Here is a 17,419-nt window from a genome sequence, read left to right as displayed (position 1 = left end):
ATGATAGTGCATTGATTAAAATAAAGGAGATATCTTACGTTATCTTAGGGGAAAAGGCACCTACATAATACACATGATTAGAAAGGAAGGGTGTCCGGGGACAATATAGTTTTCCCAATCTTTCTGAATTTATAATTAGCAGAAAAAATGACCAAGTGCAGTCCTATGTGGACAATCGCATGTTGCATTGATTAACAGCAAAAGACCAGATACAAAAAGTTAACAGCAGTGTCAGATAAAACGTGGCAATGTTATTAGATTATCCTTTAAAACCTGGTTATATACAAAATAAAAAGACGAGAAAAGGGAATCCAGGCAAGGTTAATAGGGAAACGCGCCTGTCCTCTAAATAAAATCATTAATAACTGATAATGGACATTTGTTGGCCTGTAGCCTTGTTGACTCCGTTTTCAAAATAGCGCTACGAATATGCCACATAAAATACAAAAAATGTGTGATAGCAAAGGCTATGGGCATTTGGGTATCATATTTTAACAGTCTAAGGGTCTCAGAACAATGTCTGAGGCCCATGTTCTTACACAGCTGGACCAGCCAGTGGGACCTAGGCCTCCTGTGGGCAGGGAAAAAGAAAAGTACATGCACTTCAGTCTCCTCCACGTTCAGACACACGGGACAGTCCCGACTGCGGCTGCCTAACCACTTAGTGTGAACGATCGAAGTGGGAGTGTCCCGTGTCTGAATTGGATGTACAGTTTCTTTGCGTGGAACGGTTGGATGTCATCCAATACTGATTCTAGCCGATATACTAGTTTTATATCCATAAACCTTTGTGATAGGCTCCCTGAGGAAGTACTCCATAGCTGGGTCATTTTTAGCTCTCTATAGTTCTCGATTAATACCTTTCTTGGGGTCACAGTGCTAGAATCTTCGGCTGAGCTCCACACATTTTCCCTCCCCAAGGCGTGACATGTATTCCTTATGTGCGGTAGCCAAGGCAATTTTCCCGCACCAAGCATACTCATAACTTACCTTAATTCATCCCTGTAAGGGGCAAGCTCTGGGATGCTCCACAGACCTCGCCAGAAGAGAAGTGGTCTTAGAGCTATTTCGTCTGTTATGGGGCTAATTTCGAGATCCAGCCTAAGGGGGTTAGAGGGGAGCTAACAGGAAGTCGTAGAAGCTGTCTAATAAAGGAGTCCTCTGTTGACGATAGAGGAGTACTGAGGCAGTGTCCCCATAATTCTGCCCCGTACAGAGTTGCTCCCCTTGCCTGGACCTTGTATACTTCAACTGCTGGGCCTATTACCTTGTGAGGGCATTTATTTTATACCTTTAGAATGCCCCCCGATGCCTGGGCCAATTTTAGGTTGGCTGTTTTTATTTGTGCCCCCCAGTCCATTTATTCGGTTAAGGTAATCCCAAGATATTCAAAGATAGTCACCCTTTCCAGCGCCCTTCCGTCTAAAGAGGGGTGTGGGCGAGAATGATTTCTTGCGTTGAAAACCATGTATTTGGTTTTCTGTAGATTGATCTCCAAACCCCTCTTTTTACAGAAGGTGCTAAATGCATCGAGGACCCTTTGCATGCTCATAGGGGATTTTGAAAGTAAAAGGATGTCGTCTGCAAACATCAGGGCGGGTATCTTCCGGTTCGCTAGCCGGGGTGCGTCAATGTCTTTTATTGCCAACAAAAATTCTATTAAACCATTAATAAAAATGGAAACGAGGGTTGGGGCCATAACGCAGCCTTGGTGTACACCTTTTTCAACCAGAAAGGGGGACGAGAGCTCTCCGTTTTTGCCATACCTTATTTGAGCAAAGTTTCCTTGGTGCAGGCGTTTCATCTCGTGGCAGAGGTAATCTGGAGCCCCTAGATCCATTAGTATCTCCCACAATGTATCCCTCGGAACTAAATCAAAAGCGGATTTAATGTCCACAAGAATGAGATAGAGGTTGCCACCCTCGATGCTCACAGTCTTCTAAAACAGAAGCTGTAGTCTAAAGATTTGATAGATGGTGGAGATCTTGTCCCTAAACCCAGCGTGTGAGTACGTTGTGTTCTTCTATCCAAGCCAGTAATCTGCCCAGAAGGGCGCGTGCATAGTTTTCTGGCTTATATCAATCAAGCTGATGGGGCGATAGTTTGCTGGGCTCAACGGGGAGCCCTTTTTATAGATTGGGATGATTTCTGCCCCAACCCATGTTGAGGGAATTGCCATACCTTGAAGGATGGCGCTGAACACAGTTGACAAATAGGGGGCCCAGATAGAGGATTCTGAGTGGAAAAAGTCACCCGGGATCTTATCCAGCCCTGGTGCCTTTTCAGGAAGTATCTTACCCAGAGCTTCCATGATCTCCTTTAGAGTGAACAGGGGGATATCTCGTTTGGGTGGTTCTAGGCGGGAAGGGGTCACTCCCACCGGCCCATCTTCGTTCTCAGTGGATTCATATAGGGATTTGTAATGGGCTCTCCAGACTTCCTCCCCTATGTTTACTGAAATTGCTGGTTTGCCCTCAGATGTTCCAGTGTTAATCAGATTCCAGAATGCCCGCATGTCATGATTTTCCAGGGCGATTCTTAGATTGACCCATTTTTCACACTCCCAGTTGCTTCTAGCTTTTGCTATGGCTAGTTTATAACTTGCCCTGGTTACCTTGATTTGGGGTCTATTATTTGCCTTAATAACAACTAGGAGGTCTGATATAGCTATTCTACAATGGTCATTGTACCAAGAATTGTGTGGATTTCTATTTGGCCTGACCTTTCTATTAGTAGCAAAAAAGGGAGCCAGAATAGAAAGCATGTCTTTATGGTTGTTGGAAACTATGGTCTGGGAGGTTGAAATGCCAGTCATTTCTGAGTGAGAGTGTGCTACAGTGAGTAGGGGAATGATTTTTTGGTATAGAGAGGCGAGCTTGGTCTGGGATTGCAAGAGTTCCCCCCAGCGAATTCTCCTACCTCTGTTGGCCTGAGTAAGTCCTGAGGTAGGTTGTGGGAACCCTCCTGGAGAGCTTCTGTCATATGGGGCAGATACATCTAGTTCGACGGCGTTGTGGTCACTCTCGTGGCAGGGAATGATCTTAAAGTCTAACACCTTATGCTACGATTTGATGTCCACTAGGATGTAATCAATGATTGAAGCATGCCCTGGTCTGTTATATGTATGCTTCCCCGGACTGTCCGATGTTAGACGGCCATTGCATCCCCTTAGTGAGTGACTTAACGTGAGTGCATGCATCTGTAAGGCCAACGGGGTCCAGGCCCGTATGGGCGGGATGCTGGAATCTGGAATTGCCCAAACTGAGTCCTCATCGCTTGAGATACTATTGGGAAGTCTATTCAGGGGTTTGAATTGACAAATAAAATGTCCCCTCCTATGATTAACCAGTAGTTATCTGGTATTGTTAAAAGAAAGGTGGACAGTATTTCGAGAGTGTTGGAGGTTTGGCTGGGCATGAGTAGGCCTTGACCAGAGCGATTTTGTTTTTAAGGGGGAAACTTAAAAAAATGCAAAGGATGTCACGAGATGGAGTTTCTATCTGTTTGACCTTACAACCAAGGTGTGTGCCAACCCAGATAGTTAGACCCCCGAAGGGCCTACCCCTCTCCCGCCTCTCAGCTGGGATGCTATAGGACACGTATCCCGCTCTATGTGTTGGCTCTCTAGCCCAGGTTTCCTGGAACCTACAAAGCCCATGTTGATCAATAAGTGCCCCCCAGTCTGGTATATCCAGTTTCGAGGTGAGTCCTGCCATGTTCCAGGATAGTATTTGAAAACCCGGTGTATCCATCTCGATTGCTGCGAGGGTAAAGACCAGGGAACTGGAATTAGGTTGCACCCGCTGTGGATTATTAATTCCAATATTGCCTACTGCCACTTGGTCATAGCCCGAGTCGCTAATACTCGTTGCTATCAAGGGAAGCTTCGTGGAAGGGGGTATGGGAGAGTTACTTATCTTCCATTTGTGTTGTAGTCGCTTGAGGGTTGGATATCTCACGTGAGTTGGTTGCTGAGTTACACTCGATGGATCGCTCCCCTTCCCACCACTACCATTCTCTGGTCCTCCTGTGTGCTTCCCAAGACCTCCTTGATGTGAGAGAGCATCCGGGTGGAATATTTTGGGCCTTGTTCTCTGCTTGGAAGCCAAAACTTTGGTGAGGGGGCCCATTGAGGGTGAATCAGTCTATCGAGTCTAAAGGACTAAATCTGTTTGCAACAGGAATGCTATACAGGGGTGGTCGACTGAGGTCCCAATTCTGGATGAGCGTTGGCCTTTCCTCCATCCTCGCATCCCTGTCACAAGCAGTCCTTCTCCTGATCCGGGGGTTTAATCCTGGGGGACAAAAATATCCCAGGGGGAGGGATGCCATGCCCCCAGTCTCCCTCTGGGATCCACACTCTAAGAGAGACAACATAATCCGCGGGTCCCTGAAGTTTATCACTATACAGTCCCCGGGGATGTCTTTTGGTCTCCAGCCCACCCAACCTACCCTGCGAGTGAAAACGTATTTCCTTTGCGTCTTTGTATAAGAATTGCCTGTGTTTGACCAGCCAGAAAATACATTTATTTTTTAGTTCATGGTAGGACTCCCTGCATCCCTTTCTCACTTCTGGTACTCCTACTAATACAACGACATAAGGTGTTGAAGCCGGGGGGAGAATAATACGTGGAGAAGCAATCTCTTCTGCTGAGACTTTTTCAGAGATCACCAATGTTCCCTATTCCCAGAGGTAGAGCCTAACCACCAGAAAGCTGGTCCTGCTGCCCCCCCCCCCCCGGGTGTACCCTGGGGATGCTCTCCAGTGGGGAGCTGTCTGCGGATGGTTTCTGATGGCTGAATTCTGGCAAGATGGATTTTTCCCTGGGGAATCAGCTGCGTTCGAGTCTGTTGGTTTGGGCCTGTTAGGATCTGTCTCTTGGTTTGGGGCTGAGGTGGGTAGATTTGTGGCAACAGGAGCTATTTGCTGGACTAGACATTTGGTTGTCTCCACCTCCTTGTGGGTTAGCTCTACTTTACCCGCCCAATTGTCAACTAATAGAGACAGATTGTCAACCCGGTCCGTTAGTGACTTGAGTTCCTCCTTTATGATGGTCCTGAACTGGGATTTTAGGTCCATCATCAAATGTCCCACCCAGGGTGGTTGTTCATGATTAGCCTGCAGTATTTCTCCTGTTCCTTCTTCCCCTATGTTGCTGTTCTTTGCCCTATTTGCTGTTGTTTTTTTCCGCTTTGGTCCGGAGGTAGTCCCTTTTCTTTTGGTATTGCTTGCCAGAGGTGATTCAATGTTGGAAGTTACACAGACCTTTGAGCGTGTCCTTGGGGGTTCAGGTGTTGGATCCAGTGTTAATGGTATAGGCGGGGACAGGCTACAAAGTTCCTGGGTGGAAGGACAGGGGGCTATAATTGGCGTTAGTGAGAGGCGCCGTTCTGTCCGCTCTATCTCTGTGGCTACAGCTCCTATTGCTCTTTGCAGCATTTTATCTATTGAGGTAGGTTGTAGTGGCAATGCAGGTTGGGCAGCGGTGACTGATTTTGGTTTGCCCATGGTCACGGATGTTAATAGTTCTGAAGGTGCCGGAGAATAATTGCTACTTGATTCCGTGACAAATCCCAGGAGGCAAGAGTTGACAGCTTCCCACCGCTATTCAATCGAATGATACATTTACAGGTATTTCTGTTGAGAAAAAGGTTGAACGGAAATCGAATATGCAGCGTTCCCCTTGGCTTGCATGTTTAGAGAAGGTAGACTGTACAAATTGATGGCACTAACCTTAAGTGGGCAATCCAGTGAGGAAAATGTCCTTTAGGCTCCAGAATCCAAAACAAGGGGTGTGGCCCAGCCCAGGGTCGCCCGGGCTCTGCCGGGCGCAGACTGGCCCGCCCTTGGCCCGGGCTTTGCCCGGGCGCGGCTCGGGCACGCACGCGTGCGTCCCGCACTGCGGGAGGCCTGTGTGGGTTTTGTCGCGCATCTGGGCGCGGGACGCAACGTCAGGGGCGGGCGTCTGCTCGGGGCTGCTGGGAAGTGTAGTTCTTCCCCTAGCCGTTCCCCTCACGGCTGGATTTGGCAGCCCCGGCCGTTCCCCTCATGGCGGGAAAGTGGAGAAGATGGCCGTTCCCCTCACGGCTGGAAAGTGGAAAAATTGGCCGTTCCCCTCACGGCTGCGGTCTCTTTGTTCTTGGCGTCCCGTGCTGCGGGAGGCCTGTGTGGGTTTAGTCGTGCCTCTGGGCGTGGGACGCAACGTCAAGGGCGGGGGTCTGCTCGGGGCTGCTGGGAAGTGTAGTTCTTCCCTAGCCGTTCCCCTCACAGCTGGAAAGTGGAAAAATTGTCCGCTCCCCTCACGGCTGCGGTTTCTTTGTTCTTGACTATTATCAACGTGTCACGCTCTGGTATGCCTACTGGTGCCATCAAGTGATACCAGAATCCTTGGTTTCAACGAAATCTCTCACGGTGCTGCCAACTTTGTTCCCTGTCCTTAGAACTGTATTGACTCTTTCAAAGCCAGTTCCAACACCACACATGAAGTAGAGTGATATTTCAAAGAAAGTGACTTTTATTGTTGTCTTTTTGGAGTTGCCAAAGTTGGAACTAACTGTATTTTGCTTGTTAAAATCTGAGCAGCAGAAATCTGAGTTTTACCTCAGAGAAATTATTTCTCAAATGTAGACAATGAGAGTTGAAACACCTGAGAGGATTAACAACCCATTGATTTCTGATTCTGATACGGTGCAAGTACAAGGCGGTACAGATGCCACCATGTTGGCTTAGCGCACTATATATACTGTCATTATTAAAAAGGCAACAAACAACAACATGATGGACTTTTAAGCGAAGTATTGGTCTTTTAATCTGACCATTTCAGATCTTCAAATTCTCCCTTGTACCTGGTCAGACATCATATCATTCAGTTGATTATCCTTGTTCCATTTGGCAAGTCAAAGGAGGCTAGAATCATCTGGCAATCAAAAGCTGGATTCTAGCAATACTGTTACTACATTGGGGGCTACCAATTTCTCTCCACTCCCAATTGTTGAAGCTTCATACCTTATTGTTTGGTTCTTTGGTTCTCATGGCAATGGATCTCCATGTCCCTCAAATTCAAAACGTTATAACTAAACGGAAGATGCCCACTCCCTGGAATTCCCCTTAACTCAGTCCAGCTAAGACCACTTTGTATCAAGCAGAACGGAAATGGAGGAGAAATTACTGCACTGATGCTACAGTAGAGAATAAAACTGAAATGGCTAAATATAAACAACTGATCCTTAAAACAAAACAAGATAATTTTTCAGGAAAAATTATCTCTGTCAGGAATCTTCAAAATGCAGCTTTTCAAATTGTTGATCAATTACCTAACTTCCCTAGGGTGTTACAGGTTAGTGCCTGCCTAAAAAAAGTGTGATATGCTTAATCAATACATTTTCCACAAAATGTTTATAGGGCTGAGGTTGAACAAGGAGTTTTTCCAACCACCATTTCTGAACCATTACCCTGTGCTGCTCTGATAGAGGTCTTCACCCTTTGCTCTAGTGGGGATAATTTCTGCAATATGTACAATAAAATCCATGCATTCACTTGCAATATTAGGAGTACTTCTTGTATATAAGAACCAATGTATTCAGGTACTGACAGGAGACGTCTAACTGAGCTAAATTGCCCCTGATGTGCCACACCTATGGAAAGGAATCAACATTTGCCACATTCCCATGTCTTCTAAGCAAAATGGTAGTCAAATCTTTAATGCCAGTTACTCCTAGGTTTGCTATTAACAGCAAGGAAAAATCTGAATGCAGAATTCTAAGGATTGTTCAGAAAAATGCTTTTCAGTTGTGGAAAGACAAATTATGCTCCTTAAGCAGGGTAGGAAGTTAACGTCCTCTTAACAACATACTGAACCTATTAATGGCTGAGTAGTGTGAAAAGTTTATTTGCTTCTCATTTATTGAGCTCTACAACCTCCCAGTTGATGTAAAACAAATGTCCAAATAGTTGAAGATGAATGCTTGCTTGAGATACACATGCTGAAAATTATACCTTGTTTCCAAAGTTATCTTCTTCTCTCTTTATGAGAATGTTTGATTTATGACTGTTTATCAGCAACCCTTTGCTGACACAATATCTTTCATATGTGAATAATAATTTAGATAGTTTGATCTCTTTTCTAGTCATCTTGGCTGGATAGGGTAAACACACAAGACCTGGAAAGCAAGTTCCTCCATAAACAGGTACTTCAGTTCCAACAGAGTCAAGCATCTCCTGGTAGAACACCTTGGTGGCAATAAAGATTGTTGACATTTTATGATTTGTTTCATTTTGTACCTGTGCCTTCGTACTGCACCACAGCAGCCCTATGAACTACTCCAATCTTAGCTCTTAAATAATCCTACAAAAATGCACAATAAATAGGCTTGTGGTTGCCCACTTTATTAAAAGCTAAGAAGACCAACATAGAGAGCCCTATGCTTGATAATAATATTTTCAAAATGACTGCAAACAGATGAAAACTCTGCTCAGCTGTGCCTGTTGTGTTTGATCTAAAACCAGCTTTAGCAGTTACCAAAAAGAAATCTCGACCTATGATATTGGTCTTGCAAATACAAATGATCTACCCAAGACGTCTCTACTGTTGCTAAGAAAGAAATCAGTCCTACAGTTATCAGATTTGTCTTATGTTCCTTTTTGTATAGTGAGACAATGCAAGATTTACGGTAGAAAGTCTAGTTAAACTTCAAAATTGTGGATCAGACCTCAAAGTGAAGGGCTTATACAGATACAGCTTAGTTAGCAGGAGCTGCTGAAACTGTGAAAAGTCCATTGCACTTTCCTATCTGAGGGGAAATGCCCATTGATTACACATAAGCCAGTTTCCAGTATAAATAGTAATGGCTATTCATTCTGTTTGGAAAATCTAGATTCTTGGGGTGAAGTTGTCACAGAAATGGCAAGAGTTTGCTGTTTATCCAGCATGCAGTCCTTTTGTGAAGGATCCTCAGTGGTATCACTGAAATCACTGCCAGCTAAAATAATAATCGAGGACTCAGTATAGCCATGTTGCTAGTGAGTGCTGTTAAGCCAGTTGATTACTCGGTTCTGCTCACAGATCTGTTATAAACAGGATAAAACTAAAACAGTATAACTTTCTCTCTCAACTAATTGTACTATTGTTTAGACCCGTCAGACTTTGGATGGTCTCCCCTAAAACATTTTGCCTGCTTACCTCCTCTTTTTGCTGATTCTTTTTGTTGGCCTTAGGACTCTGAGTACTTTACCACTGCTGACCAGTGCTAAAGAACATGTGTTTCTCCCCTAAACATGGTAACATTGGTTTATCCACAATTTGGTTATTTAATTTACCTGTAAGCCCCTAGTAGAGTGCACTACCTGTGGCCAGGGCCTGTAAATTAAATGCTACTAGGGGGCCTGCAGCACTGATTATGCCACCCACCCACCCAAGTAGCTCTTTGAACATGTCTCAGGCCTGCCACTGTAGAGCCTGTATGTGCAGCTTACTGTCACTTGGCATTTAAAACCCAGTGCCAAGCCTTAAACTCCCCTTTTATTACACATACGTCACCCCTAAAGTAGGCCCAAGGGAGCCATGGGGCAGGGTGCTCTGTAGGTAAAAGGTAGGACTGTACTTTTAAGTTTTGTATGTGCTGGTAGTAAAAAGCACCTACATTTGTTTTTTACTACTGTGAGGTCTACTACTCTCATAGGTTGACATTGGGATATCCTTATTAGACTTTTAAACTGTAATTCCTGATTGAGAAGAAATACATCTGTCATGTTTCATATCACTGGAATGGTAATGATAAATCCTCTTTACTGGTAAAATTGGATTTAACATTACTATTTTAGAAATACCACTTTTTGAAAGTTAGCATTTCTCTGCTCTTAAAGCTCTGTGTCTTCAGCCTGTCTCCAATATATATCTTGGGTGGGCGACAACTTGACTTTGTGCATTCCCTCTAGACAGCCACACATAAAGGAAGGGTAAGTGTGTCTGAGTGCCCATCTACATACTGATGGCTCATCGTGGGCAGGTGGGAGGGAGGAGCTGACACACCTGAATAGGCAGCGTCCTGTCCCCACACGAAGGGTTGATTACCTCCCTGTTGTGCGCCTGGAGCCAGAGTTAGAAAGAAAAGACCTCTGTGCTCTTCAAAGACCATTCTTTGAAATCACCCTCACTTCAAAGACACAACTGGGTATAAGAATCAGGTCTCTAACCCTACCAAATTATACACTTCTGGACCTGTAAAGAAACTCTGTTAGGAAAAAGGACTGCTATGCTACTACAAGGTCTGTCTCTCTACTGGACTGCTGCTCTGCTGCTTTTCTGCTGTGCTGCCCTGCTGCCTGCTACCCTCTGCCCCTGCTGGCTGAGGAAGAACTGGACTTTACTTGAACCCAGACAGATATCCAAGGGCCTGTTGGCTTGCCTCCTGTTTTTGATACCCAGGGATATCAAAGTCTTCCCAACTGCTCCTGTGCCTTGTCCATGGGATGTGGCTGCAGGTGATAGCTCCAGTCAAACTGATGCATCTCCTGTCTGCGAAAGCAGAACGGACGAATTGTCGCTGTTGCGGGAGTAGAATCGTCGCTTTGCACTTAGAACCAGCCCATCGCCTTAAAGAACTGTGGCATTGGAATCACTGTCGCTGCTGTGTGGGAAAATCTGCAAACCCCTTGACTGCGTGGAGAAACCCAGCACATCGTCTGTAGAACTAACGCATCTCAGCATGGGGCATCGAATTTGGAACCAGCGCTTTGCCATCATTGCGTGAAGAAAATTGAAGCGTCACCTTGACTGTGAGATCAACAGCGACAGAATGCATGGCTGTGCTCCGCATAGCAATGTTGCGACCAGGATCAAGGTACTTTGTTCAACAGGCCTTGCATGGCTCCTTTATCCGGCCCACGATCCATTGTGGTCAGCCTGAATGCTTGACTTTGCCCCGGTCCAGCGCTACTAGATAACTCCCATATGCGCTTATTGCTTTTACGCGCTATTTTTTAATATTTAAACATTCATATCTCGACTCTTGCTTACTGGATTAATATGAATTTGGTCTTGTTTTATTTATAGAATCATAATCTATTTTTCTAAACTAGCGTGGATCTTTTTGTTGTGTTTTCACTGTGTTATTGTTTGCACAAATACTTTACACATTGCCTTTTACGTTAAACCTACATGATCTGTGCCAAGCTATCAGATGGTGAGCACAGGTTAATTTAAAGTGTATATCTGACTTACCCTGACTAGGATTATGGCTCATGGTTGGAGAGGGTGCATACCTCTCCCAACGTGCAACCCAATTTCTAACACTATTCAGTGGTAATTCTTGGACTTTGTCTCCAGACTTCAGTTCCCATAAGATATGTTGAATCACTAATCTTCTGAACAATGTCTCCATTTATACACTGAAGTAAAGGGAAAATGTTTTGGAAAATAATTCAGTGTAGGTCGAGTACCTGCATATAGGATCACTGCTCAAGAACACAGTCTATTTGCTCTCCACCTGCTCAAGTGACAGCTTTTCCACCTCAGGAGAAGTCTTGTTTACTGCACATAGAATCTGGCTAAACACCACCCTCTCTCTTTAAGATCTACCACAAGCTAAAAATAACTGTCTACCTGTATAATATTACCTGTCTTTAATAATAGTGATATATGATGACATGAAGCCCTTTTTGTGTCAAGTCTATGAACCCTTTCCTATGCCTTATGTGGATTTGTAAAATTTGGAATGTCTGAGTTCATACTCTCACAAAACCTTTGGATTCTATCAAAAGATGAAGAATCTGTAGGCAAAGTATATCAATTAGAAGAAAAAGTTGCTTACCTTTGTTGAAGCTATGATGACAAGTAAGTTTTGTCTCCAAGTATAACAGTAGTCAGTTTTAAATCCATGGTGCCTGTATTATTAGTGTCTGATGATGTGGTACAGGCTGAATGGAGCCAAAAATAATTTGAACTATGATTAATTAATTTGATATAGTTGTCATAAATGGAAGCATTAATCTATTGAGCCATCTTATTTGCTGACAAGCTTTACTTTCTAAATCTTCCCTAGCCAATTCTGCCTTTTGTGTTTTCAGATAGTAGTTGGTGGATTCGCAGGACACACTGATGTTAATCGTGCCCATGAGATTGCTAATGAGGTGAGACGGGTCTATAAGCAGCTGAAGGATGCACAGCAGACTGCACAGCTTTACAATAGCCGAGAACGACTGTTTGGAATGCCCGTCACCAATGTAAGTTATTGTTTGGTAGGAGAACAAACATAGTTTGTACAATGCCTCCTTAGGTTCCTAGCATATACAGTAATGAACTCTGGTTGATGTTCATTATTATTCCCTTCACCTCTATAAGTGCAGATCTGATACAGTAAGCTCTGGGGAGATATTTAACTCACCAGTGTGATATCTTGGTACTGTAAAAGAGCTTTGCTCCGAGCATTATCTCATTAGTGAGCAGTATCTCTGATGACTATCTCAGAACTAGTGACTCAGGACAATGTATTAATCCACACTCGCGGTCGCCACTGTGTAATTATAGTTAGGACCTACTTACCATAGGAAGAGCGTGTTTTGGTTTGCTAATAACTTTGTCGCTGTTTGACAAATTTAAAAAAAACATTCCTCTAAAACTGTTCATCCACCTCAGCTCCTTCCTGGAAGGTTTTGGGGTGTTCGGCAAGCAGAGTTGAGAAATAATAGATGTCCCTAAATGTAATTTTCCCATGCACTTTTCCATAGGAAAACTGAATAGCGATACTGCGCAAACGGCTGAACTTATTACACCAAATTTGGCAGAAATCTTGAACTAGAAAGCATGATTTGGTGTAAAACTGTTCGGTATTTTTGAGAAATTAAGGCTCAAAACTTTGAATATCTCGATGGTTTGGTTCGTGGGAGGCTTGCAAGAGTCCTACTATCATGCAACTTCAAATAATAGAGCAATCTGATTGACTGAGGGGGCTTTTTTCCCAGTGGCTGCCATGCTTCCACTGGAGCAAAAGGCTCCTGTGAACTCCTGCAGGAATTCTGATTGGCTGCTTGCAACATGAAGAGAAAGTTGCATCCACCATTTCAGGGCACAGGGCTCCGTCCCTGTGTCTCTTGCAAATTAAACAAAACAAAATAAGGTATAAGGGAGCAGGGTAGTGGTGCTCTTACCCTCTGGACCTTGTGCGGTGGGAGTCGATTAGTGAAATTTCCCAAAAAATCAGCAAATGGCCCACAGGAGCCAGCAACTTCCCTTAGACTCCCACAAAATTCCCACAGGAACCCAGGGGCTGCGCTGCCTCGTGCAAGAGTCTTGCAGGATCTGACAAATGTGAAAAAAGGGGGAGGCAGACTTGAGTGTCTGTAGTGACTGGCTGCAAACAATTAAAGGCCGTGTGTAATGGGTGGACCGGCTGCCCCTGTCTGTAGGGCGCAGGGCCTGAGCGCAAGTCAGGGCCTGTGGCCAACCTCTTGTATACACCTCCTTTGGCCGTGCATGACAGGGCGTTGGTTGCCCACAGGGCTGTGCGCAGCTGGGTTTGGCTGGCTGCATGTTTCAGTGGGTTGGCTGCCCAGGGGGACTGATCACAGGGCCCTGTGGTCAATCCCACCCTGCGCATGAGGGGGTTGGCCTTACGTATGGTAATAAAATATTACTTTACGTTAAACCCTAGAAATTCACTGAATAAAACAAAGGTTAAAGTGACATTATACTTACGTATGGTAATATTATCTTACTTTGCATTAAAAATGAAATGCTCAGAAAGTTAGTCAAAATACCAAAAGCTAAAGTGGCATATAGTTAGGTGAAAATATCAGTTTAAACGTAATGTTTTAAACTAAAAAACACAGAAAACCAACAGTTATAATTACTTCAAGTAACTATGACTTGCGCCCTTGCCATACACTTCATATGACCTCACATATTACAACACTCATGTCATGTTCTGTGACATGATTGATGATAACTGAACTGACATCAATGATGACAACACTGTGCATGGTGGGAGCTTGAGTTATAGTCACTTGAAATAACTTTAACTGTTGAATTTCAGTATTTATTTTAGTTTAAAATGTTACATTTAAAGTGAAATTTTAACCTTTGTTTTTTCAGTGGGGAATATATATATATATATATATATTAGGTAGTTATAGTTAGGACCTAGTTTCCATAGAAAAAGCATTTTTTCTTTTGCCAATATCTTTGGCGCCGTTTGACGAATCATCGCGAACTTTACAAAACTAATGGGGCGCTCTGGAAAGCTCCTGTCTTGAAAGTTTCGAGATGATTTGTCAAGCGTGGGCCAAGAAAAAGGGGGGTCCCAAAACCGGATTTCTCCAAATTAATTTCATTAGGAAACTTTAGCCAAAGCTACAGCCCATACTTCTGAACAGAATTACACCAAATTTGGCAAAAAGGAAGCTCTTGGTTCAGAAAGCATTCTTTTTGCTAAATGGTGTGAATCCGTCACAGTCGTTTGGTGAGAAAATTCCAAAAATAAAAAATATCGATATCTGGTGACCATGTTAGATCCGCGAACCGTCCCGAGCACGAGCTTTATTCTGATTGGCTACACTCCAAACCAAAAAGTGTTTGCAGCCATCTTTTGATTTGGTTGAACCAAGCCGCAAGAAAAAAGGACAAAAAAAGGATAAGGGGGCACGGTAGAAACACCCTGACCCCCTAGGCCTGCTCAGGAGGTCCCACTGGGACCCCCAGGGCCCCAAAAAGCATTAAAAAAAATATTTTGGGCGGAATTTGCGTATGGTGCGTGAAACCCATCGGAAAAAAAAGAAATGAAGCGCAGTTGCCCGCGCTTCGTTGCTTTTAATCCCCCAGGTGGGCAAGGTCCTCCCCGGGGCTGTCTTAATAATGTGTGTGTAAAAACGCAGCCCCCCAAAGCCCCGGGGCCCGCCACCTCCCCGGGGCTTTGTTATTAATGGTAGGGAGACCTCATGGGCCCCCAAGCCCCGGGGACCGCCACCTCCCTCGGGCTTTATTAATGGGAGGGGGGGTGCCACCTCCCTGGGGCTTTGTAATTAATGGGGGAGGGGCCTCGTGGGCCCCCGCAGCCCCGTGAACTGCCACCTCCCCGGCGCTTTGCTTATTATGGGTGGGGGGGCCTTGCGGGCCCCCAAAAAACCCCGGGGACGGCCACCTCCCCAGGGCTTTGTTATGGGAGGGAGGCCTCTCTGGCCCCCCCAAGCCCCGGGGATGGTCACCTCCCCGGGGCTTTATTAATGGGAGAGGGGGCCTCGCGGGCCCCCCAAGCCCCGAGAACTGCCACCTCCCTGGGGCTTCAATAATTATGAAATATTGTTATGTGGGGGCCCTCGCAGCCCCGGAGACCATCACCTTTCCGGGAATTTGTTATTAATGAGCGGGGGCCTCGCTGACCCCCAGGAACCACCACCTCCCTGGGGCTGCGCGGCCCCCCTCCATTAGCCCTTCATGGCCCTGGGGACCGCCACCCCCCCAGGGCCGGCTCCAGCCCACCCCCGGGACATTGAAGTTTGCTTTGACATAGCAAACACTGCTTTGCTTCATGGAAGTGAGAGAAGAAAATCTGCTCTTCCACGAAGCAAAGCAGATTTGCTTTTGGGCAAAGGGAGCTGCATGTTTGCAGCTCCCTTTGCCCAAAAGCAATCCTGGCTCCCGCAGGAGGCCACCCAGGACGACAGGGGCATTGGGGCTCCCCTGCGGTCCCCAACAGTTAGGCCGTGGCCCAGGGGATGGGGTCCCCGGGGCTGAAAATGGCCCGGGAGGGAGGCCACTCGGCCCACTCCCTTTTGAATATATTTTAGAAAAAAATAAATAAAGCCGATCCCTAGGGGATGGGGTCCCCGGGGCTAAAATCGGCCTTGGGAGGGATCCCAATGACCCCCTTCCCGTTTTTTCTTTTTTAAATGGGTCAGGCCCTGGGGGATGGGGTCCCCAGGGCCCACAAAATATTAAGAGAAGGGGGGGCCACACAGCCCCCTTCTAACAATAATTTAAAAAACAGAAGGCGGCATCTCGCCGGAGGCCCCGACCCCTCCCTGCACCACTGTGCAAACGCGCCTCCTGGCGCGTTCTGGATTGGGGGATTAAGTCCCCTTGAATCCTAAGGGTCCTTAGGGGCCAACTAGCCCACCAGATACCTCTAGTAACCCCCACACAGTGGGATTACTGAGAGGTGGCCCGAGGCCAAACCCCTTTTTACACCACTCTGCAAACGCTCCTTTTGTGTCCTGAGGATATCGGGACTAAAGTGGACTTCATCCCCCGAGCAGCAGTGCGCCAGGAGGCGCATTTGCAGAGTGGTGCAAAAAGGGGACATGGCCTCGGGCCACTCTCAGCAATCCAGCTGTGTGGGGTTTACTAGAGATAATAGGAGGGCAAGTTGACCTCCAGGGACCCTCAGGAGGCAAGGAGACTTCATTCCCCAACCCAGAGCGCGCCAGGAGGCGCGTTTGCAGAGTGGTGCAGAAAGGGGGCGGGTCTGTATCCACCTCTCAGAAATCCCACTATCTGGGGCTTATTGGAGGTGTCAGGTAGGCTAGTTGGACCCTAAGGATCCCCAGCATCGAAGGAGACTTTAATCCCGATCCAAGAGCGCGCCAGGGAGCGCGTTTGCAGAATGGTGGACAAAGGGGGCATAGCCTGCTATGAGAACGTATCACTGCTGCTGTGTAGGACTTACTGGAGGTAATAGGAGGGGTAGTTGACCCCCAAGGACGTCCTTGGGGGCCAACGACCCCTCCTGTTACATTCAGTAAGTCCCACACAGTGGTATTGCTAAGAGGTCTTCGGAGGCCAAGCCCCCCCTTTCTCCACCACATTGCAAACGTGCCTCCTGGCACACTACGGGTTGGGGGGTGAAGTCCACCTAACTCCTGAGGGACTTTGGGGGCCAAGAAGCCCTCCTGGTACCTTCGGTAAGTCTTACGCAGCGGAATTCCTGGGCGCTGGTTGGAGGCCCAGCCCCCTTTCTGCACCACTCTGCAAACGCGACTACTACATTATAGTTAGTAATTAGCATTTAAAAAACCTTAGAAATTCATTGAAAAAAAACATAGGTTTCAGGGACATTATATTTAGTAATTAGCATTTTAAAAGCCTTTGAAATTTACTCTCTATTGTACAATACTCTACTCCACTTTATGAGGTTTCCAACACTGTATGATACAGCTATCCACTGTTCTGTATGAGACACCACTCCAATTTGTTTCCTCAACTCTACACTACGCCACTTCAATGTATGCCTTCCACTCTATGTTAGTCTACTATACCGTACTCCACTCCACTCCACTGTACGCCACTCTACTCTATTCCATTATGACACTCCACTCTTACACATTCCACTGTACAGTATTTCACTGTATGTTATTCCACTTTACGTTAATCCACTCTATGCTACTACAGTGTACGCCACTCCACTTTACGTCGCTCCATTGTTTGACACT

The 17,419-nt window shown here is 45.8% G+C and overlaps 1 protein-coding gene across 1 annotated transcript in view; it reads left to right on the top strand.

The window, feature by feature from the left end:
- The window catches only part of DNAH1 (dynein axonemal heavy chain 1), a 1,256,292-nt gene that overhangs the window by 420,592 nt on the left and 818,281 nt on the right, over positions 1 to 17,419 (top strand). The window contains exon 18 of the mRNA XM_085624793.1: positions 12,065 to 12,220. Within this exon, the coding sequence (XP_085480919.1) occupies positions 12,065 to 12,220 (156 nt within the window). The remainder of the gene's footprint in view (positions 1 to 12,064; positions 12,221 to 17,419) is intronic.

The sequence above is a fragment of the Triturus cristatus genome, chromosome 9 (assembly GCF_964204655.1).
Source record: "Triturus cristatus chromosome 9, aTriCri1.1, whole genome shotgun sequence".
In the NCBI taxonomy this organism is placed as follows: domain Eukaryota; kingdom Metazoa; phylum Chordata; class Amphibia; order Caudata; family Salamandridae; genus Triturus; species Triturus cristatus.
Note: the sequence above shows the minus strand (reverse complement) of the source record. Positions and strands in the feature narration are given on the sequence as shown.